The sequence below is a fragment of the Amia ocellicauda genome, chromosome 4 (genome assembly GCF_036373705.1).
Source record: "Amia ocellicauda isolate fAmiCal2 chromosome 4, fAmiCal2.hap1, whole genome shotgun sequence".
In the NCBI taxonomy this organism is placed as follows: Eukaryota; Metazoa; Chordata; class Actinopteri; order Amiiformes; family Amiidae; genus Amia; species Amia ocellicauda.
In genome coordinates, this window is record NC_089853.1 from 7,636,099 (window position 1) to 7,662,329 (window position 26,231).

General features: G+C 51.6%; 1 protein-coding gene across 6 annotated transcripts in view; it reads right to left on the reverse strand.

Annotated features, from left to right (window-relative positions):
* Window positions 1-25,766, reverse strand: part of ano5a (anoctamin 5a) — a 34,198-nt gene extending 8,432 nt beyond the window's left edge. Inside the window, exons 1-14 of one of the 6 annotated variants that reach the window (XM_066700806.1) lie at window positions 25,471-25,766; window positions 16,479-16,523; window positions 13,461-13,531; window positions 9,019-9,060; window positions 3,994-4,107; window positions 3,211-3,279; window positions 2,781-3,065; window positions 2,557-2,670; window positions 2,166-2,281; window positions 1,883-2,017; window positions 1,573-1,672; window positions 1,417-1,477; window positions 944-1,095; window positions 40-114 (exon numbers count right to left, since the gene is read on the reverse strand). In XM_066700806.1, coding sequence (XP_066556903.1) covers window positions 40-114; window positions 944-1,095; window positions 1,417-1,477; window positions 1,573-1,672; window positions 1,883-2,017; window positions 2,166-2,281; window positions 2,557-2,670; window positions 2,781-3,065; window positions 3,211-3,279; window positions 3,994-4,107; window positions 9,019-9,060; window positions 13,461-13,531; window positions 16,479-16,523; window positions 25,471-25,546 — 1,455 coding nt within the window. In that variant the 5' untranslated portion in view covers window positions 25,547-25,766. Of the gene's footprint in view, window positions 1-39; window positions 115-943; window positions 1,096-1,416; window positions 1,478-1,572; window positions 1,673-1,882; window positions 2,018-2,165; window positions 2,282-2,556; window positions 2,671-2,780; window positions 3,066-3,210; window positions 3,280-3,993; window positions 4,108-9,018; window positions 9,061-13,460; window positions 13,532-16,478; window positions 16,524-19,489; window positions 19,950-25,470 lie in introns of those variants that run through there. The other 5 variants (XM_066700810.1, XM_066700808.1, XM_066700807.1 and 2 more) reach the window with 5 other exon arrangements.
* Between the last annotated feature and the right edge of the window lie 465 nt (window positions 25,767-26,231).

Below are 26,231 nucleotides of genomic sequence, written 5' to 3' on the forward strand. Positions count from 1 at the left end.
GCGATGATGAAGTGGTGCCGTTGGCTCAGCGTTGCTCACCCAGAACAGGACGGTGGCTCCGGACAGGCAGTAGCGCGCGTACTTGCTGGTTAGGGGTAAGTAAGGCTCCTGCTCCTGAAACAGCAAGCAGGCAAGAGTCAGTTGGCCGAGCCGCCACACACAGGCACTGCAGCGGGCTGGGCGGGGCGGGGGGGCACTGCCGCTGGGGTTCCATGCCGACACCAGAGAGCAAACCTGTGTTTAATCGCAGGAAACGAGCGGAGAAATCATCGACTCCAACTGCGTAGTTAAGTAACAGATTGTGGTGCCGTTTTGTGCCCCGGCGCTCAGTGCCACCCCGTCTCTCTGTCCCACTGCCGAGCTCTTACCCACAGTAGGACCGTGGACCAACAGATCACCATTTTCCCCCAGAAGTCTACCCTGCTCCTGTCCAGGACCCACTCCTCCTCCTGTGGGACGCGCGAGGCACATGTGACATGTCAATACATACATTTGTGTGTGTTTTATACATGTAGGAGATCCAACATACATGTGGTGGGCAGGGGACTCCAGATCACCTCCCGCTCCTGCTCCCACTCCCAGCCCCGAACACAGGGACATCAGTGTGCTTTTTTAAGTGTGGCTCAGTACAATGTGGCTCAGTGTGGCTGTGTGGCATGGTGGTGTGGTGGCGGGGCAGGGCAGGGCGGTGTGGTGTGGTGTCGTGTTGGTGTTGTGGCGGAGTGGTGTGGTGTGGTGTAGTGTGGTGTGGTGTGCTGTGGTGGCGGGGCGGTGTGGCGTGGTGCTGGGGCCGAGCAGTGTGGTGTGGTGTGGTATTGTGGTGCCGTTGCGGGGTGGTGTAGTGTGGTGCCATGGCAGGGTGGTGTAGTGTGGTGTGGTGTTGTGGCGGGGCGGGGTGTTGTGTTGTGGTGTGATGCCGGGGCGGTGCGGGGTGGGACGGTACCTGGGTGATCCGGTTCAGTTTGCGGCGGGTGCACTTGGTCTCATACTCCGGCCTCAGCTGCAGCTGCTGCTGCTCCTCCTCGAAGTCGACCAGATCCCACTCGTACTCCAGCCGGGCCTGGCGCCGCTTCCAGAACTCCAGAAACAGCGTGACTGTGGGCACAGGGCACGGTAAAGTCTCTGGCACAGGAAATGGCAATGTCTCTGGCACAGGGCACGGTAAAGTCACTGGCACAGCGTAGAGCTATTGTAATGAGGAGGGCAGAGTTCCAAGACTGAAACACACAAACACACACACAAACTGTACACTTCCATATACAATACATAGACATCTAACACACTCACACACACATATATACTATATATATGAGAAAACATGTCTGGGCTCTGCTGGCATAATTCCCTCTGAACCCCACTAGGTGGAGCTGTTTGCCACAGTACCGGCTCCGGTTCCTCTCAGACGCCAACACTCACCCCAGATGCCCATGAAGATGGCAAAGAAGACGGTGGCCTCGTTGTCAAACAGGTGTGAGTGCTGGAGGACAGGAGAGGAGACGGTTATTATCCTGGCCAGATGACTGTATTGGTGATGATGATGACGACGACTATCGTCTTGCGGTTACTGCTCACCCAGGACGACTCGCAGGTGGTGTTGAGCATCCAAAAGCTGCATTTCTTATCACACAGCGGACACATGGTGATGTTCCCCGCGTCATTACAGATCTCCTGACTGTGGCAAGCGAGCGAGGGAGAAGGAGGGAGAACACAGGAAAAGTGATGCAGAGGAAAAGAAGGGAAGCGGTGGAAGAGGAAAAGGTGGGAGTCATGATTATTGACAGTGACGGTGTGCGTTTGAGCCTGTTTCACACTTCAGCCCGAGTGCGTGTGTGTGTGCGCGTGTGTGTGTTTGCGTGTGTGTGTGCGTGTGCGGTGCTCTCACCTCGAGACATTGTCGTGGTAGGTGAAGGCCCCGTATAAGAAACAGATGAGACCAACGATGGCAGCAAAGAACAGCATCTCTGTGTAGAAGCCCAGCCAAGCAAAGTAGATCCCAATTTTCTCCCCATAGTACTTCCTGCCCACAGAAGACACAGGCAGTGTAAACCTCCACGAGACACGGGCAGTGTAAACCTCTGAGACACGGGCAGTGAAAACCTCCACGAGACACTTCAGTAATCTCTCCAGTAACCTCTCCTATCGTGTAAGCTCTCGGCGATCCTCACCTGATCAGGTTCAGCGGCTGCTCCTTGTAGAAGCAGGTGAACCGGGCCCACTGCCGGTACAGCGTGTACCTCTCGTTCTCGCAGGCCGGGTCCCGGGCCCTCTTCCAGTACCGGCACTGGTTCAAACACAAGAGGTTTCATTAGCAGGGAAAATAAAGGGGGAAGCCGATGACAGAGACGTGACCAGAGACGGGTCTGAGCTCCACATGGGGGGTTACCAGCAGACCAGGCACCCAAGACCAGCACAGAACAGAAGACAGGACTCTTCAGTAAAGCAACTAATCTTCCTGATGCATCGATACATAGCTATTTTATATACACACAATCAATCAAAAATAACTGATATGACACGCCTTTATGCACGTGTGTGTGTGTGTGCAGGTATCCGTACGTCATGCAGGGGGAAGACGGAGGTGTAGGTGCCGTTGCTCAGCAGCCTCTTGATGCCCTTCTTGTCCTTCTGGTCCTCCTTCCAGTAGGGGCAGCGCGACAGAATGTAGTAAACCTGGGGAGACAGGAAACAGTCACACGCCACGCCGCCAAGACGAGAATCATAACAACCAATCAGCAAACAAACAAACAAACAAACAAACAAAGGCGGAGGCAGGGACTCACAATCCTGTTGCGCGTGGAGGCCGGGAAGAAGGTGTCCTTGTTGTCGATGAGGAAGAAGTCCTGCTTGTCCTTCTGGAAGGCCGAGGTGAAGTAGTCGGGCTCGGGGTGCATGACCTCCTCAGCCAGCTGGAAAGGCTTGAACAGCCACTCCAGGGGGATCTCCTGGCTGTTGGGGATGTCGTTGGCCTTGAAGGGCACCTTGATCTTCAGCACCTCGGCGTAGGTGGCCAGCACCTCCCAGGGCGCGTGGATCTTCAGGAAGTAGGTATTTCCGTCTTCCGATTCCTGCGTGGGAGCGAAGGGAGGGGTGGGAGAAAGACACACATGTTGAGGGAGGGGATTCGTCTTCGGTCTGTCTCTCTGTCTGTTTGTGCCATAAATTCACTTTCAGCTAAAGACCATTGCACAATATCTGTCCATCCACCCTTACCGACTTGTCCTCCGTCTCCAGCTCCAGCCCCGCCTTCTGCAGGTTGCTCTCAAACTCCTTTCTCCTCTCCTAAGAAAGCAAGAGATGGACAATGAGAGGAGGTGGCAGCAGGCTGTCTATACAGGCCGGTCCAAACCTTGACCCTGACGCACTGGGGCCCACCGGTGACGGCAGGCGCTGGCTGGCAGCTCCCAGTTGCTCACTAGCTGTGGACACTTTGCTTTGAAACAGGACGAGAAACAGAGGAATCAAAGTGGCGTAGGGAAGACACGCTGTGTGGAGAGCTGTGGTTTTGTCTCTCTTTGGGGAAGGGAAAGCTTGTTGACCTATTTTCACAACGAAGGCAGGGTTGAGAATCACAGCCAGGCCACGTGCCAAGCAGGCAGTGTGGTGCAACCCTGCGGAGAGACGTGCTAATCTGGGCCCGGCACTGACACCCAAACCACTTCCCTGTGCCTTGCTACATCGCCACTCTGAGGCAGAGCAAACCCCATGGCACCTCGGCCCCGAAGACACATGCAGACTGCCGATTCAACCTACCCGAGTCAATTTAGAGTGGAGTAGGAGTGTGTCGGATATGTGAGGGTTACACTGTAGCACTTGTACAATCTTTAATTGTACACCTGAACACCTATCATGTCCAAATATCGTGTAGCACCCGAAAGCCCGGTTCCTTTTTTATCTGTATGTCAAAGATCCCGGGTCACTAAAGCCGCTCCACAGCCGTTTGTTTACTCGATGAACCCTCTAGGTCCCGGGCCCTCGGTGTGCAGGTCCGCTCACCTGCTTCTTCTCCCCATCCTTGGTGTTGTCGTCGACGTACGACAGCACAAAGTCAATCCTGCGCACACCGTCCCTGAAGAACACGGAGTCCTTGCTCTGGAGCTGCTTGTCAATCTGCAGAGGAGGAGAAGGGAAAAACACAGGAATGTCAAGACAGAGAGACCCAGGCACACTCCTGCCCTGGGGGCCCATGTTGGCTCCGCTCCCTAGCTGCAACAGGAAGCCCAGCGCAGAGTGTCTGCTGGAGGCCTCTTTGCACTGCCCACCAACCCAACACAGAGGTACAGTGCTGCCGTGCCACAGTGTGCAGCTCCCCAAAACTCCTGTGGGATGATTTCAGTTAAATAAAATGACAGATTACCATCCTGAAACTCTCCAGGAGAGTCGCACTGTTACACAGCCGAGTAATCCGTCTGAGAGCTAGCGGCTTGTTTGTTTTGTATGGGCTGAGACCCGTGCCCTGGGGCTGCCCTCCGTAATCACCGCCCCGGGGAATTAAACGGTTAATTAGTTAAACGAGGTTAATTAAGGCTGTGTCACTGAGACACAACGAAGCACGCTGTGATGTCATTTCCTGTTGCCAGGGAGAGCAGCGTGGGATAAAACCATTTCAGGCAAAGAAAACTTGCGTCTGTGTGGAGAGCATCTAACACACGTTCTACCACTGTTTAACACACTGAACTCATGCACTGAACACGTATAACACACAAAAGATCAAATAAACACGGGACCAGAGTCATCCTGGGAAGTCTTGAATGCTGGGAGCCACAAACTGGACTCTCTGGCTGGAGCCCCGGCGCGGCGCTGTTCCCAGTTTTACCACAACGGCTGCATAAATGACCAGGGAGGGACAGGCTGAGCAGCCACGTCACCCCCCCTTCAGTGTCAAACGGCAAAACTGGGAACAGAAGCACATTTCTTTCCTCAGATGCTATTTCTTACCTCACTGTGTCTTTCGGTCTCTATCTTACCTGCCTGTGTCTTATTCCCCGTGTCTTACTGCCTGTGTCTCACTGCCTGTGTCTCATTCTCCGTCTCTTCCCCTGAGTCTAGACTGCCTGGCTGGGTCGGCGCGTCCCGGGGAGATTCATTCCCCCAGCGCAATGTGGCCCTGCCCCCACCCCACACAGCCACACACCGCCAGCCGACAGAAAACACAGAGAGAGAGAGGCAGCATCTTTCCGGCAGCACCTCCTCCTAAGGGGAGAGGGAGGAGGACAGCGGCTGCGATTCACCTTCATGTTCTCGGCCTCAGAGACCCAGGTTCCCGGGAGGGGTGGCTCACCCCCAGCACACTGCAGGCCAATGGAGAATCACACATGCACTCACACACGCACACGCACCCACAAACACCACTCACACGCACGCATGCACTGCCCACTCCTGACACAGCTCAGACACCGGGAAGAGCCCGAAATGGAGCTGGAGACAGAGAGGACACTACGACTCCGACAACAAAGCAGACACCCGGCCGTGGGGGGTGCAGCACCGAGGAGGACACGTCTCGTCAGTCACTGGGGGAGGAGAGCAGGGCTGCACGATTACATCAGCCCACTCGGCGTCTGGCCGGCTGAGGAAACTCAATCAGAGCGAATGCATCCTCGGCATCGATCAGCCGCCTGTACGGATGGGGGGGAGGGGAGAGCAGCAGGGAAGAGCCGCCCTGGGAACCTCCCCCAGCTCCCCCGTGTCCCGGAGTGCCTTGATCAATAGATGCATCTCGGCGCTGTGCTGGTGTGTGTGTGTGTGTGTGTGTATATAGGTATGGGCTCTGTGTGTGTGTGTGTCTGTATCTGTATGTGGTTTTCTTGGCTAGAGTCATAAACAGTCAAGTGAGTTGTGTGTCTGTGTCTCTCTACAGGACACACAGAGAGATGATATCAGACACAGGCTCAGTAAAACACACACCTCCCGAATAGGTCAGGGGAGAAAATACCACGGACACAGCGTCTCTGACCCATTCAAGCCCGTCAGTCAGGAAGTCAGGGGAGTGCGTGTGTCTGTCTAAACACCCTCCCGGGGGCACCTGGGACCTCGTTCTCCCCCGGAGCTCTGACCCGGGCGTGCCAGCATGACCCCCAGCTGCGGGAGGGATGCAGGGGGAGGTTCCAGTACAGACATGTACAGCTGACAGGATCCCTAGGGAAAGCCGTGTCACCTTGCCGAAAGCAGTGGGCACCGAGAGACAGCTGCGAGTGCCCCCCCCCCCTTCTCTCAGCGACAACAAGCCCCTGCTCTCTTTCTCTCGCTCGCTCTCCCCCACCAACGCCCTGAGCCCCAAATAGATCCCAGCCGCCCTGTCCAGCCGGCCCAGAGCCACGCAGCCGCCCCGTCAGGCACTGCCCTGCTGCTCGGGCGGGGGCCGATTTCTGTTGCCTGTAATTGCAGGGCATCGGCACCCGGCCTTTAACTTAAGAGCTAAAATTACACACATGTACTTTTCCGCCACATGCTACACGCAATCCCACCTAGAAAATTATATCTATATTTATGTATCTGTATATGTAGTTGTGTGTATATTTATATAAACACATTATATATATTCTTTAAATCTCTCTCTCTCTCTCTCCTCTGTTCCCTCTGGTGGGATATTGAGTCTCTGTGGCTCCACAGAGAGGAGACGATGAGCCACAACAAACTACTCTGAGCTGCTGCCCAGGCCGAAGCGTGTATCGCTGGGCACGCAGTATCGCATTACAGCCGAGGTATTTGTGCATACGCCAGCCCTGTTCTGGCTCCGGGGACAGGTTTGCAGGTTTGCCCGAGCCGGCGGAGATCTTCAACCCCCTCAGCACAGCCGTCCTCCGTGGCACTGGACGTCAGAGAGCCCCGTCACGCAAACAGGGCCAGTGAAGCACAGGGTTGTGGTTGGTTTTACTCATCCGTTTCTGGTGCTTATATTCCTCTGAAAGTGTTACAGATGTTTAGTACCAGCCAGAACGAAGTGTTCAGCACTGATCCAGTCATAGCTGATGATCTGAGAGAGGTGACAGTGTGTAGAGGCAAACGCAAAGCCGATCCGTAGGAGTTTCATTATTCGACTCATTCATTATTCGGCCGCTCATTTCGCCAACAGGAGGATGAGTCGACCGCATCTCCCATCTGTAGTGGCATGCCCAGTAAATACACAACAGAGTGTGTAGCGATTGCTCTCTGTCTTTACTGAAATAGGTAAGAGTCCAGAGTGTCCGCTAGTGGAGTTGTAGTGCAGGGGAGTTTCTGCACAGTTTCTGTCACAATCGCTGCAGAAACGAGCTATAGTTTCTACTACAAGGCGTCTTCATTCACAGAGTGCACACACAGTCTCGTTAGTGTACAGCCAGGTCCCAGGGCACCCCCCATGCACTGAAGCCTGGAGAAGAGGGTCCCCCTGACGTCCCCGTTCACACAGCAGCCCAGGCGGGTCATTACACTGGAGCTCACCATCAGAAATGCAAGACGCAGGTGCTCCACAAACACCACAACACAAGGCACGCACAGCAGAGCTCTGCCGTTCTGCAACACACTTATTGATCACTATTTATTTGTTAAACACATAAGATGGGATTAACCAGTTGTTTCTTGTACTGTTTTCTAAAGCACTGAGGGGTTTGAGGCTGGTCAGGGAGCTTCAAAGGCCACCAGCGAGCGAGGAGATGGACGTGGAAAGCAGGCAGCTCTCCAGATCTCCCGACAGCATCGATTAAAGCAGCAAGCGCCCCCCCACCCCCTCACCGGTTTAACCACAGCCAGCGGTTAATGCCATCTGATGAGCGCAGGCGGAGCCGCAGCCAGGGTGAGTGAGAGAGAGACGACACACAGCGCTGTGTCTGTAGCGCACAACAGACACGACAACGCACCACATCCCAGAGCCCCCTGAAACAGCACACCTCACACTTGGTACCCCACCCACACCTACACCCCCCCACACGCACATGCACACACACACACATCCCCAGCCCTGGACTGTTTTCACATCGCATGAAAGTTATGCGTTTCCTCTGGCCAACTGTTGCTTCTCCTCCAGCCTGTCCAGGACCGTGTGCGTGTGACCGGGGGAAACTCGTGACAATGTGTGGGAAGATACACAACATGTTTTTCTTCCTTGTGATGGTTTCTCGTCATCTTCGGGGAATGAAGAAGGTGCGACAAAGTAATTAAAAAGGTCAACGGAAAAAAAACACCTTAAAACATAAGTGTTTCATTTTAATTGAGCACGAGGACCCCGCACCGCTCCCGGGAGAACGTGAGATATTGTTGTTAGCGCGAGAAAGAGAGAGGCCTTCAGACTCCATCCAGCCGCATTTGAGCGTCTCCACCTCACTGTTCTGCTGTGCTTTTCAATGGGAGGAAATTAAAACAATTTCAAACGGAAAAGGTGGTTGGCATTTGCTTGATTTACTCTCCAAACACTGACGGGGTGAATGACATTTCTCTCTCTCCTTAAACAAAGAAACAAATGAAGAAAAACAAAATCCAAGTCCCTGGTTTGAACTAATTCTTCGGAGCCACCTCCCAACCTTTGGTCGGCGACTGTCTGGTGCATGTTGCGATAGTCCTTCTCTCCCTCTCTCTGTCCCTCGTGATACCAGAAGATGTGCCCAGTGCCTCAGTTCCTCTTTCTGCCCTTGTACCCCGCAGTGTCTCTCCCACCGCAGTCCTGGAGAGCAACCCACCCCAAGGTGGGCTATGAATTTAAACACAAGGCTTTCTACTGGAGCTTTCAGGGTCCCAGCTGAGATATGAACCCATGACCCTGTGCTTCCAAGTCCAGAGCCCGGACCCCTGTCCCCACACTGCTTCCGACAGACTCCAGAGATTGGTGATACGGAGGCAGGGATGATTATAAATCAGTCTGAACCAGGAAGCTCTGCAGGACCAGGGGTGGAGAGCTCAGGGACAGGGGACGTGGGGGACACAGGGGATGCGGGACGAATACAGACAGCGGTGAGTAGAGCTCTGTATCAACAAGCAGATGAGTGCAGCCCAGCCCAGCCCAGCCTGTGCATTCACCCCCCGCCCCCCGTCCCCCATACCGTACCGTACCCTGGAGCGACACTTCAGAAACAGCGCCCTCTTCTTCCAGATCTGTGGAGTAACCACCAGAGAGTGAGCGAGTGAGCCGCGGTGCCGGACAGCCGGGGCAGGAAAACAGAATCAAGCCAGGCCAGACTCGCTTCCACAGCAGCGTCATCCGCTGCACCCCCTACCACCCGGACCAGGCTCTGATCCACTCTTGACCCGCCAGGAGGACCACAGAGCTGCACAGAGACCGGTCTGTAGACGAGCCGCCCTGTACTGAACCTTTACCACAGTAAAACCCCTGGTCTGTGCTGTGCCGCAGTTAAAATAATGTAACCTATTTGTCATCTCATGGAAAATTGGGACTCATCACACATTTTAATCCCATGATTGTTAGATAAGCTGATCGAAGAGCTTTAGCTGTGAATGGAAACCCTTAGTTTAATGACATCAACAAGCAAAGGGATGAAAAGAAAAGAAAGAAACTCCCACATGCTGGAGTCTTACATTTCTACAAACCACACACTTACACACACACACACTTGTAAGTCCACAACTTACACAGCAAGACATCCCCAGTCCTACAGGGCTGTAATCAGGGCGACACGCTTCAAATTAAAGACACTGTAACTAACACAAACCATTAAGTCACATGAGACGTCAGACAAATGAGAGCGCTGTGTGATTTGCTCTCCACTGGCCGTGCGCTCCGAGAGAAGCGTAGGCAGACGAGGAGGGAGGATACGGCTGCTATTAAAGGTCTGTCTGGTGCGGCCGAAGTTATTTTATTTTTAAAGGATAAAACAAATCACCGCAAACTACAAACTCTACGGCCCAGGTAGAAACAGCTCCTGAGAGAAGTCTGACAACGCAGGCTGCGCTATTATTGCAAAGACAGAATTTGGGGATAAACTTGCATGTGGTAGAAAACCTTGTCTCCCACAACTGAAGCTAAAAAACACCAGATGAGCTTCGGACACACATGCACTGCTACCAAAACAGCCACCAGGACGATCTAACCTGGACTGGCCAAGCAGCAAAATGGAGAACGCACCAATGAAAACCACACAGCACTCGGAGCAGCAGCCGCGACATCCCCCTGGCTGGGATGGTTAATGGCACAGAGCACTTAATACCTCTGGACAACCAGCGAGTTCATAAACGCCTCCCGACTCTGGGGGGACCCGAGCCGGCCCGAAACAGGACTCCTGGAGGTCACAGCAGCCAGTGTTTACAGGGCGTGCCAGTTGTCTGCCAACCGGTTCACTGCATGCCTCTGGCCGTTCATCGCCCCAGTGTGGAGATTGCTCCGGCACAGATGAGAGCAGAGCTGAGGCCCGAGCCTGAGGAGGAGTTTCTTTCGGCGCTTTACTGTCCTTCAGGTCTGCACCGGCATCTGCTCGGTCACAAGATGAACCCCCCACTGGGTAAAAGGACACACTGAACACGAACCCTGTCCCCTGCCCTCCCTCTCATCCCTCCTCCCTCCATCCCCTCCCTTTCCATGCATCCAAAGAGCATGCGACAAGTGTTCACCCACTGCACAAAAATAACAATCACTAAAACGCACGCACGGGGTGCCAAGTCAAGACAGCAGGGAGGTGTTCAATCCTGCAAGGACGTTTAACATGACTTGTACAGATGGAGACACACACACACACACACACACAGGAGTGCCGTGCTGCCAGGAAGCTCTGATTCACAGCTGAGGGGACGGGGGGGATCTGGGGACTGAAGGAGTTGCCCAAGGTGCCCACAGTACCCAGTGTTAGGCCACCATGCCTCTGCTTCCAACAGCAGCCTGGCTTTTCTCCGATATGCCTCTGTGCCGCCCAACGCTGCTCAGCCTCCGAGAGCTGACGGGATCAAGCCACAAGGCACTACAGCAGCTGGCTCCCTTGCCCAGACAAAGAGTGTGACGCCAGCGTGGAAAACGTTGTTTGCCCCCCCCAGGCATTACTGGGAGGCGCTGACAGGCGTGCGTGTCTGCATGGAGCTGCGAGCGGAAGGGTCCCGTCAGGCCTGGGTCTGGGGGCGTCACCCGTCACTGGCACCTGTTCTCTGTGCCGCAGGCTACGCGTGGCAGGTTGTCGGCTCACCGGGCCGGGGGGTCTGTCAGTAACCGATGTTGTGAGGGGACAGAAGAGAGAGTCTGTGTCTCCTAACCTCCCCCGCCCCTCTATCATCTCTAACTGTGCACTGCACCACGGCAGCCTGGCCCCGGCTACGACTGTGATGCTAATTAGTTAATTGACACTTCATTGTTTAATTGTCCCTGCTATGATAGTTGAGTATTCTTATTATTTATTGAGCAGCAGAAATCCTTACCGGGCAACTTAAAGTTGTCAGTATAAATATTCTGTCGCACACCGTGACCCACAACAGCGAGTGCGATTGACACGACAATATCCAGTATGAGTAACGTCTGTAACTGTAACTGTAACGTCAACTGAAAGCGGCACAAAGTACAGCAGTGTGTGCAGCGGGGCGGGACAGTGCAGGGAACGACACCCATAGTATAGGAGTAGTAACTCCAAAAAAGTGCAGGAATTAGTTTCTACACTACATAACAGGGAGCAAGGGGAGGAGCAGATTAGTTATATTAAAGTAACAGTAACATATTGTCGAGGGGGTGCGGGGGGGACACGGTGGTGCAGCAAGGAGAGGGATGGGACTCCAGGACAGAAAACCAGTTACAAAACAAGAAAAAAGGCAACAACATAACAACGGACTTCTACTAGACATTTCATATCCTTATAGACCTGCTCTCAGTTTGGTAAAACCATGAGGGACAAAATAAGGTGAAAATCGCAGTCGATATATCACAGCAGAGCGATATTCACAGTGGGGATCATGCTCGACACATTTTGCCTCAGCACTCTATAAATAATCCTAAATAATAAATAACTCTATAAACACGGTATCGCGTGTGTGCAGGAATCAGGCGACTGGCCAGATCCACCCGTGAGGGACAGGATAAGGAAGCAGAGTCCCGATCAGGACGGCGCAGAGGGAGCAGGTCTGATAGGAGCTGCGTATCTGAGACGGGCCGACTGTCACTCTGACGGACCGAGGGACGGGCCGCCTGTCTGCTCGGTGGAGCGTTTTTGACAGCCGGCAGATACACGCAGTGCAGGGCAGGGACTGAGACTTGAAAGGCAGTTAAGGGGTGGGGCGGCCGGGGCGCGAGCGAGTGAGGGACACAGCAGGACACCGATCGGACGCAAACCGACCTCTGACCCAGACTGCAGCTACGACAGAGACCTCACTCTGGCACTGACCTCCTGTGCAGTGCTGTCTGTGCGTCTGCTCTGTACTGATGACTGACACACTGACTCTATTTCGACCTGACAGACTGAGCTGTGGACTTCCTGTCACATCTTGCTTTTCTGCATCAACAGTACAGTTCATGCAGGAGCCAGGACTCTATTATCCCTGAATCGGACTCTTCTGCTATGCAATGGAAATCTGCTCTAAATGTCCTCCTCTTAGCCCGTCTGCCTGTGTACCGGCAGCACAGCTCTGCCAGGCCGTCTGACATTCACACCAGCACCCCCCCCCCCCATCAGCCCTGACAGGAAACAGCGCTGAAACACATTGAAATGCAGAGCAAAGCCATGGGTTTGCTCTTGAAGAGAAAAGAAAAGCAAAAAGCAACAAAGCAGCCTCTGTCTTCCACTGGGACAGCTGCCTCCCTCCTCTCCTCTCCTCTCTCCCCTCCTGTGACACATTCCTGTACTTTCTCTCTCTCTCTTCCTCCAGGAACCCCTCACCCAACAAATTCCACTGTGCTGCCGCTGTTGCCACGAGACTTAAAGCAAATCACGATAGCAGCCGTTTCCTGCGCCACACCCCCAGCGCAGGGTGGCAAGTTCACTGCTGCTGCTTTTCAACACGATCTCCTCTGCAGATGGAGGGAGACGGGGGGGGGCAGAGAGGAAGGGAGGACTGAGAGAGCGGCGCTGAAGATAGAAGAACGAGAGGAAGTGACTCAAATGTGCCTGTCAGAGTGTTTTCATTTTGCACCGTCACTTTGGCCTGTGCTCTGGCACCATGCTGGAGGAGTGGAGGGGGCAGGGGGGCAGACTGAAACACAGGGAGGAGACAGAGTAGACAGAAGTAATGAAGCTTTGAAAAACAAAACCACCAGAGCCTTTTTAGGAGGATGGCTGAGAGATTGTGCTTCAGTGTCTTTCATTTAGGTTCTCCTTAACCAGAGGATCCACCGCATGCCACGGGGCTGTGCTACACAACGTTTCCGAGTTCGAGACACATCCGAAAAACTAAATGTAAAGAACGCTGAATAATAATCAAGACGGAAAAATAAGAACACAGATTCTTAAAGGTGGTGTTGTTTTTCTCCCAACCACACACGTAGAAAACACACGTCCACGAGTCGGAACTGCACAGCTACACAACTGCGCTTTCGGTACTCTGAAGCGAAATGCAAAGGCAGGGAGTCTTACCTCAGCGTTTCCCTGCAGGTTAGAGTCTCTCGTGGCCGAGGAGACAAAATTGTGGCCGTTGTTGTCCTCCCCTGCAAGACAGAGACAGCCAGTCAGACACTACACACTACACACACAGGCCTGCTCAGTGCCGAGGCATTGTACCCTTCAGAGGGATTCTGACAGGTCTTCAGAATCTAGTTTTTACCACAGCCTGCAGCCCTCACATCACTCACAGTGAAGTGCTGAGACCAGAGACCAGGCTAATCATCATTATTATCAATTATGTATTGATGTGGGCGAATAACATTAGCACAAAGAAAAGAAAAAGCATGTGCATTATAACCTTTCAAGGACCTATGGAAAATAATCAATACAAAATATACAGTAATAAAAATACAGGAACACTGTGTGAAAGTTCAGTTCTACACAGCACTATAACACAATATATGGGACGTTACATTAGACACTGAAGCAAAACACAGTGATGCAAACACACAGCAGCGAGGCGCGGGGGAACTAACGCATGAACACGCCTGAGAAGCATGGATGCGGTCGACAGCCGGCTGGGATCGGATCTCTGCGCAATCAGAGTGCGTCTCTGATTGGTGGATGGTCTGGTAGGTGTGCTTATAGTGCCTAGATTCGCTCTGCGGAGTTTCAGCGTCAGGATTGATTGATTGATTGATTAATTGACTGGGGACATTTGCAGGCTGAGGGGACACTCCTCGAGCCACAGAGGACCCCTGGTGACATTCACCCATCATTCACAGCGGGTGGATCTTCAGGCTGAAAACTTACTCAGAGAGCCGTGGCCCTCTGGGACCAGGCTGCTGCGCACTGGCTTCACAAGAGCTTGCAATAACGATCCACAAAGAGATTGGGATCCGTCAGCTACTCGCAACCTGACAGCCAAGATGGGCCAGAAGCGCTCCTCAGCCTTGATGCCCGTCCTCAGATCAGACAGGACTGCAGACGAGCCTCTTCAACCATGTCCATGAAGTAAAACATTGAATTAATAAATAAAGGAAGGGGAAAGTATGAGTAACACATGACTGAGGTGCTCCTGCTATGCTGAATCTAAACAGAGTTAAGCCTTCAATGCAGGAGATGGCAGCCAGCTTTCAGGGCGAAGTGCAATAAAAACCGATGTCAACACAAGAGCTATAATTAGCCCAGGCCGAGGGAGCCGGCTGGAGCCCCAGCCCTACAGCAGGGCCCGGACAGGAGCTGGGGCCCCTAGGGGACACTGGCGCTAGTTTGGGTCTCAGCTCTAGAGTGACTATTATTATTATAGCTGTGGGATAGCAAAGGGTTAGTTCTGGGATGTTTTAACTTTTAAAAATGACTGTTTATTGTTACATACAGAAACATGTGCGATCTCCTTCCTATGGTGCGTCCTCTCTGTTGCAGCTGCGGCGGCGTGACGTCGACAACCACCGGCTCAGTCAGAGGGCGGGGCCGCGGCTGCGCAGTGCGGCGGGACTAATAATCGATGCGCAAAGAAACACGCCGACGCTTTGTTAACGACTCCGCAACTTCTGACATCGTTTTCATTATTGTGGATTAATCATTATACTGGCGAAAAAAGACGCAGAGACTTTATTTAAAAGTGTTGAAATGTTGGAATAAAAGCATAAGCGTGTAAATACTCACAGCGCAGCGAGCCGGCTCGGATCGGCAGCATGTCAGCCGCTGATGTTGTGTATGTCTCTGACAGGTTGCCTGGTGTGATTATTCTGTGTCTGTTAGGCTTGTTTGTTTAGTTTATGACTGTGTCATGTCCGTGGCGCACGGGGGGCAGCTGTATGTACGCAGAGCCTGGTTTAATGTGCGGTTGTCCAGGGGGCGGGGCCTGTCGAGGCCGGGCCGTTAGACGTCACAGTGAGAGGAGGATCATGGGTCGGAGTTGCACAAGTGACACCTTGACACCTTGACTGGTTGGAAGGTTATTTTTCCTTGTTTTGGTTTATAATAAAAAAGTTGATATTTTGTTATTAAAAAACAGTTTTGTGGCTCATTGACTACAGCAGCAAAGCAACCCCGTTAACCTGCATTCATATACTCATTATCATTATTACTTTGGTTAGTACAAGTGTGGCATAGCGATTGTTTTTAGTTTGAAATGTACATGTTTTCTCATCTGTGGAAGTGTAACTATCTTTTTAAATGTAGCATTATGTCCCTCTAAACAAAACAAAAAAGGCATAAAAAAGGACAACATCTCAAAGCAAACGCAAGCCAGCAGACATGTGTCTTTCTGAGACTCAGCAGGACGGGGGGGAAGTCTGCGCAGCTGTGCTGATGGGGGGGAAGCTGGTGGCGCAGTTTTTGGCAGCACTGGCAACAGAAAGCACCCTGAGTTTGGAGACAGTGAACCCCTGTCCAACCCTGTGTGGCCGTCTGCACCAAGGATGAAGACTGTACTGAGGACAGGCAGCCCCTCGGCCTGGGGGTCACACAGCGCAGGCTCACAGCTGGGTCACAGAAATTAGTCTTTGGGTAAAGGTGTGCACATACACCACAGCAGATCAAAGTAATTTAATTACAGACCCAGTTTTCTAAGCACAATCTTCTGTCCATAATCAATCTATAAAAACAAAACAAAAAACTATCTACAAATGTGATATTTTGACAAAGCAATAACAATATAGACTGGCATGATCTCAGGAGAAGGGTATGTCTGTGGGTCTGTTGTGAGGAATCTGCAGCCAGGGTCGGCACTCCAGGACTCTCAGATAACTGCGTATTGGACTGCAGACATGACTGAGACCAGAGCCACAGAGCACAGGAGGGCAAGAACAGGTATAACACACACACACACACACACACACACATACACTACACTCTACAACGCACACAGGAGACCTGCGGACACCGCTTTGCTACGGACACTGATGCTATAGGACACTGCAGTGAAAGTGGAGAGAGACGGAGAGCAGGAACAACGGTCAGAAAACGGCGACTACGACAAGAGAGAAAGCGGGAGGAAGCCGGAGAGGGGTCCGCAGGGCGCGGGGGTCCTGCTGGAGGAGATACCTGAGATCAACGCCAACTTGAATCCCGTCAGCGTGACTATCCCATCTTCAGGAAAAAAAGGGCATGTGTTAGAGAGTGTGGTATGAGATGGAGAGAGAGTGAGAGAGAGAGAGAGAAAGGGAGAGAGATTGACGGACAGGGACAGGAACAAGAAGATAATCTAATCTGTCCAATGTTGAGGAATAATTAAATTAAGATACTGTCAGTTGACAGAGTCTTTGGGTGAAATATTATATAGACATACAAAAGATATAGAAATCCTGCAGAATAAAGTCACAGAAGAAAAGATGAGGCCCAGATTAAATTAGACATGCAATACATAGTTATATTGTGTTCTAAATATACTACAAATATATGAAAACAAACAGATTATATTGTACATTTATATGAGTTTCCACAATGGAAACAGAAGGAAGGTTTCCTGTCAGTGTCCAGATACAGCATTGGGCCCTGATACAGCAGAGATGGGGTTTGCTGGTGAGGGAGAGACAGAGAGAGAAAGAGTGGATGAGGGAGGGAGTGAGTGAAGTGTGGGAGAGACACAGAGAGAGAGATAGTTGACTTTGGGAGTGAAAATGATTGATGTAAATGAGTGATGGACCCGGCCCACTCCTCTGAGACAATGCGACACGCGGCGCCACACTCCCCGAGCGCTGTGGAGATGGTTCTGTCTGAGCATTCAATCGGCTTGCGCCACACGGTGCCAGCGCTCGTCCCAGGCCATGGCTCGGCCTCTCTGCCGTCTGTGCCAGGGTGCCACTCAGGACGGGCCGCACAATTCGGCCTTTGTCTCCAGCAGTGAAAAGCTGATTTAAATTCACCTACGGCAGCGTGAGGCCGGGACAAGCGTCGGTGGATTCCTGACTCTCTGCGGGTCGAGACGCCCTCAGTCAGGCAGACAGAGCCCGGTGCCCGTGCCAAGGCTCTGCTGTGAGTGCGGCTCGGTTACTTTCAACGCCTGGCCACACAGTAATGGATTTAACAGGCTTTGCACTTAAGGAGACACTCCCCCCACTAGTTTCCCCCCGCTGACACTAAATTGACCCCCTCCCACCTCCCTGTTCTGTCTGCAGGCGACTCGCAGGGCTATTTCAGTTGTTATTATTATGATGTGTGTGTTGTTGTGGTTCCTGTTCGTAGCTGCTCATTGTGCGATCTCCGTCAACAGGAATGTGGGGGGACGTAGAGGGCAGTCCATTTACTGTCAGCCCTGAAGACAGAAGGGCAGCTTGTTAAAGCTCAGGGGCCGCTTGGTGTGTTCCTTCAGAGGAGGATCTGTCAGACACGATGAGACACACCGCTGTGAGAGAGACGGGTTCATATGATCAGCTCTCCTGCTTCCTTAACCTGTGGCCGTTGAGCTTTCTGTGATCACTAAACCAATAAACCAAGCAACTGAGCTCTCTGTTCCTGAGAGAAGTTTCATTTCCACATTCACCATTACCAACTGAAAACAGTGTATTTTCCTTTCCCTCCTCCCTGAGATCAGCTTCTCCTGCATTTGACGACACACAAAACTTTCTCTTTTCTATTTGTCTCTTGTTCTCGAGTCGCCCACGTGATGCCGTCCTGCGGAGAGTCACGGCACTTCAGATAAAACACCCTCATTATCCTTCCAGCTCAGTGAGAGGCCGCTCTACCTTGTGACTGGCATTTCCTTGAAACCAAGCAGGCCCAGCTAACATGTTCCCCTCGACAAACTGAGGGTCGGTGTCCGAGCACCTGGCCACAACGCCCTGCTGCCCAGGACACCTAGAGACCGGCCAGCTCAGGTCCCACCCTTCAGATACACTGCATTTCACCAGGCAAAACAAACCCGGTAAATCCCCTTCGCCATCATAAAGCTTATCAGTTCAGTTTTACTGTCCTGTAATCCTGTTCATTTACACAAGAGATGTATGGCTCGCATGGTTTATCTCCAAGGGGAACCCATAATAATAATAATAATAATAATAATAATAATAATAATACTCATAAAATAAGGTCAAAGTTCACATCAGTGCAGTATAAGAAACAGAATGTGTTTCTGGGGGAAAGTGCGCTAAGCTGACCGGAGAACGAACAGTTTTCTCAGCTCTGAAATTGTCATGCTGATTCACAGGCGGAGAAGCAGAGTCCAGTCAGTGCTTGTGCAACAGCCGTTATGAAATATCCTGGCAGCTCCTGCCCCCGGCACCGACTCCACCGCCTTCCCACGCTTCCACCAATGCTGCCCGAAATCAACTGATCAATTAATCTTCATTGGGTTTAGTGCCCTTTGCGGAGCTGCCACAGAGCACTTTATTGACATTGACACAAGCTTGTGTTATTAATGTGAAAAGTACAGTAGAGCATTAGGCACAGGCAGACAGCTACTGGAGAGAGTAAATCTCTGGGGTCAGGCCCGTGCCTAATGGCTGCCTCCTCTCCCAGCGGTGTAGAAACAGCAAAGAAGATCAGAGTCCTAGCATTGGCATTCAGATGCTTATAAGAGTTATCAAAGGAAAGCCAAGGTCTCACCAGAGATAGCGGCAATAGGCACGACAGCGACCTGATTACACCTGATTGCCATCTGTGATAAGGCAAGGCACGTGATGACAGCTACCCCGCCCTGCCATAATTAACCTCAATGAATCTCCGAGGGTGCAGTTGCCGAGGACTGAGGTGACGCAGTTCAAACCAACAAACAAACAGACCAACAAAAAAAACACAGAAGCACGCTTTCAATAATTTATACCTGCTTTGCATTGTAGCCACGGGTTATATCCTGGTACATCAACAAACACAGCGCACTGCCGATGGGCGCGGTTAGTGCAGAGTCCACGCCGATATCGACCCGCGCAGGAGCCTGGCACTGTCCGCCTCGGCCAAGCCTCAGAGAGGGACAGGCCCGGCCAATTAAACAACAACTCAACCCAGTTCTGACGGCGCTCAATCTTAGGGTTCAGTCTGTGAAGATCTTTAAAGTCCTGCTGGACTGCCACCCCCCAGGACCACAATTCAGCCCCAACCCCGCGTACCTGCGCACTCACCTGAATACTCTGGCTGCCCCAGATCACCTGCCCTCAGCCCCTCTGCTCCGCTCCCCACAGAGGCAGAGCTCTCCTGCATCTCGATGTCAAGAAACTCCGGCGCAGGGTGCACAGACATCCTCGCAGAGTAGCCCTGCGCCTGCCCTGTCACCTTCACTTCACTGGTCTCTGTACAGGCACAGAGCTGTCACCGGTCTCTGATGTCCCTAGCAGAGCTCTCGGTGCTATGTACACAGAGCAGACGCTGTGGCTGTGCGCTGCAGACGCTGCTATAATCCAGCGAGCGAGTAAGCGCTGTCCATGTCTGTTTTCGGGAAGGCAGTGCCTAGGCCATATGACTATTTAAAAACAATAAGAATAATATTACTGAAATAGCTAGATTAGGAGCAGAAGACCCGTCCCCGCTCTGCCTGCTGTCCGTCTGTGCGATGCTGTTTGTATCTCACACTCTCCACCCACTTGAGTGCACGACGGTTTAGTTTATGAGAGATTTAAAAAAAGAAAAATGTTTATGAAGGTGTCCGTCCCCTGACGACAGATCAGCCCGGCCCCCTGTCGCAGGCAGACCCAAGGGTTTACCAAGGAATTTTATTACTATTATCTCCATCAAACAATAGGAGGAAGTTTTAAAAAGTCAACACGGAGAGGTCAGGCAGAGTGTCAGTGCAAGACAGGGAGGACTGAGGTGGGATTGATGATACAGGGCCGGGCATGATGTCAACAATGTCAACTCTATTTGTGCGTCGGTTCTGGATGCCAGTGTGCACAGTGAGGGCGTACACAGTTCTGTCTGGTTTTGTACACCATTGAAACAAACAAAGAATAATATAATAATAAAGTCTAGTTTCCACCCTTATGAAACAAAACAGCAAAAAACTCAAACAAACACCCCAACAGCCGCCTCTTGAATACGATCAGGCGTGGGGTTGTGGTGCGATGGCTCAGCCCTGTGCCGTGCACTGCGGGACACTGCTGTTTATTCCCCTGCCGGCGTGTCTCCGGGTGTCTGTGGTGTCTCAGGATGACAGCCGTGACCTGCGCCGACGGGCTTGTGCATAAGAAGCCTGTCCTGATTTTACAAGCTGATTAGACTACTCACACATATACACTTACACACACTCACACTCACACACACATACTCATACACATATACACACACACACAAACTCACACATATATACACTCTCACTCACACACACGTTTATAAATATATACACACACACTTTTTGAGCCACCGACTCCATGGACACACACACTAACTAGGTCACAATTAAAGCACCTTAATTCCCTTAATGCCGGGTGAGCAGAGTTAATTGTAACTTCTTGATCAAACAAGAAGGGATGACTTTAATACTCTGCCTTCCTCTTCTCCAGAGCACATCCTGGCTTGGGCGGTAAATCAAAGTGAAATTTAATTACTCGGCTCGTTTCCTAGGCAACAGAAGCTCTCTCTCTCTCTACCCTTTCTTCTCTCTCTTCTCTCTCTCTCTCCCCTTTCTTCTCTCTCTTCTCTCTCTCTCCCCTTTCTTCTCTCTCTTCTCTTCTCTCAGAGGCTCTGCTATCTGTGTCTTGCAGTTCATTGTAATGATTACTGCCCATAAAAACTGAAACGACAAATTCATAAACTAAAAACAACCTCTTGATAAGCTACACAAACACACGCACATGCATGCCTGTATGTGTGGTGGGGGAGGAAGTGCTTCAGGCCTTATCTTTCACTTCCATGACCAGGTCGATGTAAATACACACGACTGCAGAGGAAGCGGGAGGCTGCCCAGTGCCCTCCCTGTCGACGCTATATTCAGTGTTCGCAGTCGCACAGTAATGCAGGAATGCTTGATAAAGGACGGGAATGATCTGTTTTAATCTCACTGCAGCTGCGAAGGAAGAACTACATACTTCAGCTGCGGGGGAATGGTTTTGCTTTGTCTCGGAGGCCCTGCCAGGTCAACACACTGCAGGGCGTTCTGAGGACAGGGGTGATAAGACCTTTCCCCCGAAAACAGATCTGAAAACCGTAATAAATGGAGAGGACTGTCTCGTTAGCACTTACACACACACACACACACACACACACCCGCATCCCGCACCTCCTGTCTTAAGCGCTGCTCTACGAAAGCCGTCCCTGGGTTCACCTGTCCCTCTCTGTGCTCCATGGCAGCACACACCGCAGACACTGCACAGACACCATACACACCACACAGACACCGTACAGACACCCCACACACCATACAGACACCACAAAACAGTGCACAGACACAGCACACCCCACAAACAGACACCTCACTCCCCGCACAGACACCTCACACACCCCACCGTGTTGTCCTGCTGTAAAAACATCACAGAGACACTATCAGATAAGGACCGGTCCAGTGCTGTTCTGCTGTGGGGCGGACCCTTGTCCTCTGCCTTTGATTCCCAAGGGAAGTGCAGTTCACAGCACCTGGACACGTGCACATCTGTATTGCGGTTTGAGTGCCAGGCACGGACACAGAGGCCCGTCCTAATGTGTGATTTCCGACAGAACGTCCTACCGTTCCTCCTCCTCCGTCTCTGAGCAATAATAAACCTGAGCCCCTGGTATCTCTGGGTTAAGCATCACAAATGTCATTCCCTCTCCTCGCTTATCTTTCACTCTCACTGCACTCACGGCTTCAAGCGAGGCGTGCGTTAAACATTACCCAGCGCTATCGACCTCACCATCTGCCCCTCTGCACCCACAGGGCAGAGAGTAGTGGAGAGGGGCCCGCCTGGCACCGGGGCCAGCGCGCTCTCTAGTAGTGGGGGGGTCCTGCGAGTGTTCGGAGCTGCAGGCACCCAGAGTAACAGGAAGCAGTGCTCTCTCACCGTACACCAGCGTGTCTCACACCGGCCCCGGGGCCCCTGTTCCAGCCCAGCTCTCAGCCACTTCACTGACACCTTACTTGAACTACTAAACAGCTTAGTTGTACTGTTTATGTTGTTTAGATTAGGCAAAGTTTGAGAATTGAAGGGCCTGATATCATTTTATATTTCCCCCAACTAGACAAAACGATTTAAAAAGCCACAAAAGCCAAAGACACACACACTCTCACATACAGAGACTCACCCACACACAGACTAGATCACACAAACTCTCACACACACAGACTCACACAGAAACAAACACACACAACACACCACTGTGATTTCCCCGTGGGAGCGCTGTATCACCGTGCGCCGCAGCTTTGCATAGCCGGGCTGCTGTGACCGGGTGCTTTGAGTATTCAAACACAAAAGGTTTGTGTGTAAACCTAGCCTGCTCCCACAACCCTGTCCCTCAGTGGTAGCTTACGGTTGTTTGTTTAATTTTAAACATTAATTTCTAATTTCAGATGCACACTTGCAGGGGAACGTAGCAGTCAGGAGATACGAGTCAAGCCCTGCATCCAGTAAGAGCACGGAGATGCCACACACCACTGACGTCAGGAGAAGAGTTCGACAGACTCGGCCAAGAAGACGGCTCCAGTGCATGGTTGTGTTTAGGAGACAGCAGGAGTGTCTTGCCTTCCCCACACGCTGAGATTTCTGTGACCGCTGCTGTGCTTTATCCTCAGACTCTCAGACACTATCCCCCCCGGGCTGGAGAAGAACAGCCCTTGTGACAGTAGAGAAGCTGCGGCCACTACAGCACACACTCCAACCCAAGCAACCCCGGTGCTGCTGCCACCCTGCCACCAGATCAGGAGTGTGTTTATATGTAGACAGGATGACCCGTGGCTGAAGGAAGGCTCTGGCCTGTCTGATCTCAAGGCTGGGTTAGTGCGCTGCACCGTCCTGACCAACACAGGAGTGACTAATGTCCATTCTAATGCATTCTAGAATAACCACTGTCTATTGTATTATTGAGCCACTCAACTTTAACAGATCTTATGATTATTATTATTATTATTTTAATCCACACAGTGACGGAAATACACTATCACAACACAAATCCGTTTGCATGACAAATGATCCCTTTGCAGACGTCACGAATCGGTACTACATCTGTCCATGGCGGGACACAAAAAGACCCCAGTGCGGGACTCTCGCAGTGCGTGGCTCTTCCTGCCGGCCGGGGGCGGGCCGGTGGAGGGGGGGTTCAGCCTGCATTCCCATGTTCAGCTAAAAAGGCATTTCTGCGCCTGGAGTCGGCGGATGCCTTAAAGGGGAGGTCGGTGACACATTGGCCGACAGATCCGTCTAGAGCAGCAATGACTAACAAGACTCAGACATGAACCAGTGAATACGCGATACATACACATACATGAGCAGCGGGAGAGATGGAGAGGGAGATGTTAATGGTATCAGACAGTGAAGTAGGCGGGTATATCCGGCGCCCTTTAAGAAATGGCTATGGGAAAATATGGGAATAGTAACGTCGTTGTAAAATAAACGCTACCGCAGCCTCTTGCACACCTGGATCTGAGCATGCGTGTGTTTTCAGTTCCCCGTCCTGGGTCCGACTTGTTCGGGTCGGTCTTTGCTTTAACACATGAAGGCAGAGCTGAACTGCGCTCACATGAGAAGAGGGGCTACAGTAATAGCGCTACCCTGGCACTGGGCACCCACCCTCCCTACACTGCACACTGGGCACACACCCTCTCCACCCTGGAACTGGACACACACCCCCTCTAACCTGGCACTGGGCACCCACCCTGCCTACCCTGCACACAGGGCACACTGGGCACCCACGCTCCCTATCCTGGACACTGTAGAAAGATTGAAAAACGACTTGAAAAGACGCAGCATCTGTCACACAAACCCAAAGCATCTGCATCTGAACTGTGTTCATTTATTTGATCATCTTTACCATCATCATGGTAAATGGAAAATAGCCTGTATTGGTTTCTTAGACCCGACATGTTTATTGAAGCAAAGTCTCTGTGTGAGAAAGAGAGAGAGAGAGAGAGAGAGAGAGAGAGAGAGAGAGAGTATGCAGTATAGATAGATAGATAGATAAGATGTGTGGATGATACAGAGATAGGGGAACTGGTGAACAGACATGAAAGTGTTTTAAGAGACTGGTACAGGATCGTCTGATGAGTGAGCCTCACTCATACCCAATTAATACACTTAATTAAACACCCCCAACTTTGTGTTCGGTTTGTTTACTTCGACTCGAACCGACTTGTTGTTTGTTTTGATATGAAAAACGTAAAGATGCATCGCTCTGGTCCATCCTGCCTCTGGGCTGTGCGGTCGGGCGGGTCCTACAGGGCTGCTAGTTTCCGTTCCTCATGGCTTTGGGAGAAAGGACGACATTGCCAGCCGTGTCCGTAAGGCGCACCCGTGTCTGTGACTTAATTTTCAGGTTTCTTTTTGTTGTCTGTTTATCACTCTGTAAAGCGCTCTGTGGCTGGCCTGAGAAAGGCGCTATACAAATACAAATTGATTGATTGATTGATTGATTGATTGACCCACTGTCACTCAGATCGCGGGCGCTGTGCGTCTCTGAACAACATCGCAATGCCAGCCTGTGAGTGTGTATTTATATCCCACAATCATGTGTGGCACAGAAGAATCAAAGTGCACTGTCATTTTCTCTCTCTCTCTCTCTCTCTCTCTCTCACTCTCTCTCTGTCAGAGACTTTGCTTCAATAAACATGTCGGGTCTAACAAACCGATACAGGCTTATAAAAAAAAAAAATCTAAATCCGGTTGCTCTTTTGATATTCCGCGCTTCGTTATTCCGCTATTCTTCTCCCTGCCACTCCGAGGTGGTATACAAAACATATCGACACAAACATCATCCTCGTATATTAATTAACTATATTATTAACCTCGTTTTAAAAGCGGCTATTGTTTGAATGGTGGAAAAGTAACATCTTTACCAGACTTGAAACGCACGTACAGACCCCTGTCCAGTGACGTCACAGTGCAAGGAATGTGTCCAGATAGCGCAAACACTCCTTCCCATGGACTGGGCGCACAGGTAGCCCACTGTCACGGGGGGTTTCCCGTCTTTCTGTCTTTCCACTCACCCACGCTGTGCTCGTCCGCCGTGCACTGCATCTCTATCAGCGTCTCATCTCGGTCTTTCCCCGTTAGGCGGTTCATGTTGGCTCTGGCAGTCCCGTCCAAATATACAGAACCAGGATGACACCGGCCCGACTGGCACCGCCGCCCTGTCTCCGACCCTGTGCCCGGTGTGTGTGTGTGTCGGTCTCTCTCAGGCCGGTTTGCAGTACAGCTCGCCTCCCTGTCTGTGGGGGCAGCGGCGCATAGTCCACGCTAACTGAGACTCTGCCACTTCAAGCGCTCCTAGAGGACCCAGGCAAGATCTTGCTCTTAAAGGGGAGGGACCAAAAAAAAAAACAACCCGCCGCAGCAGTTTCTATCGGCAAACCCCACTCTCTGAGCCTCACACTCGCACTTCAGAGAGATGTGTGATTATTTCCTTATTTGGCGTATGCACGAGTGAACAGGGTTTAAAAGGAGGAGAGACAGAACACAGGAGAACACGTGAAACAGTGACACACAACACAGAGCACAGCACAGGATCACAAAATACAACAGGGATAGAGATGAAACAAAATACAAAGAATATGTTGAGCTGCAAAGAGATCTTAAGAAAGGGATCAAGAGAGCAAAGAGGGAAATAGAAAGAAACATAGCTCTTGGAGCTAAAAATAACGTTTTTTTTTCAATACTACAACAGCAAGATGTGTCAAATGTTCTAAACGAGTATTTCACAGAGGTCTTCATAAAAGAAAAAACAGATAACATGCCACAGGTTAACAAC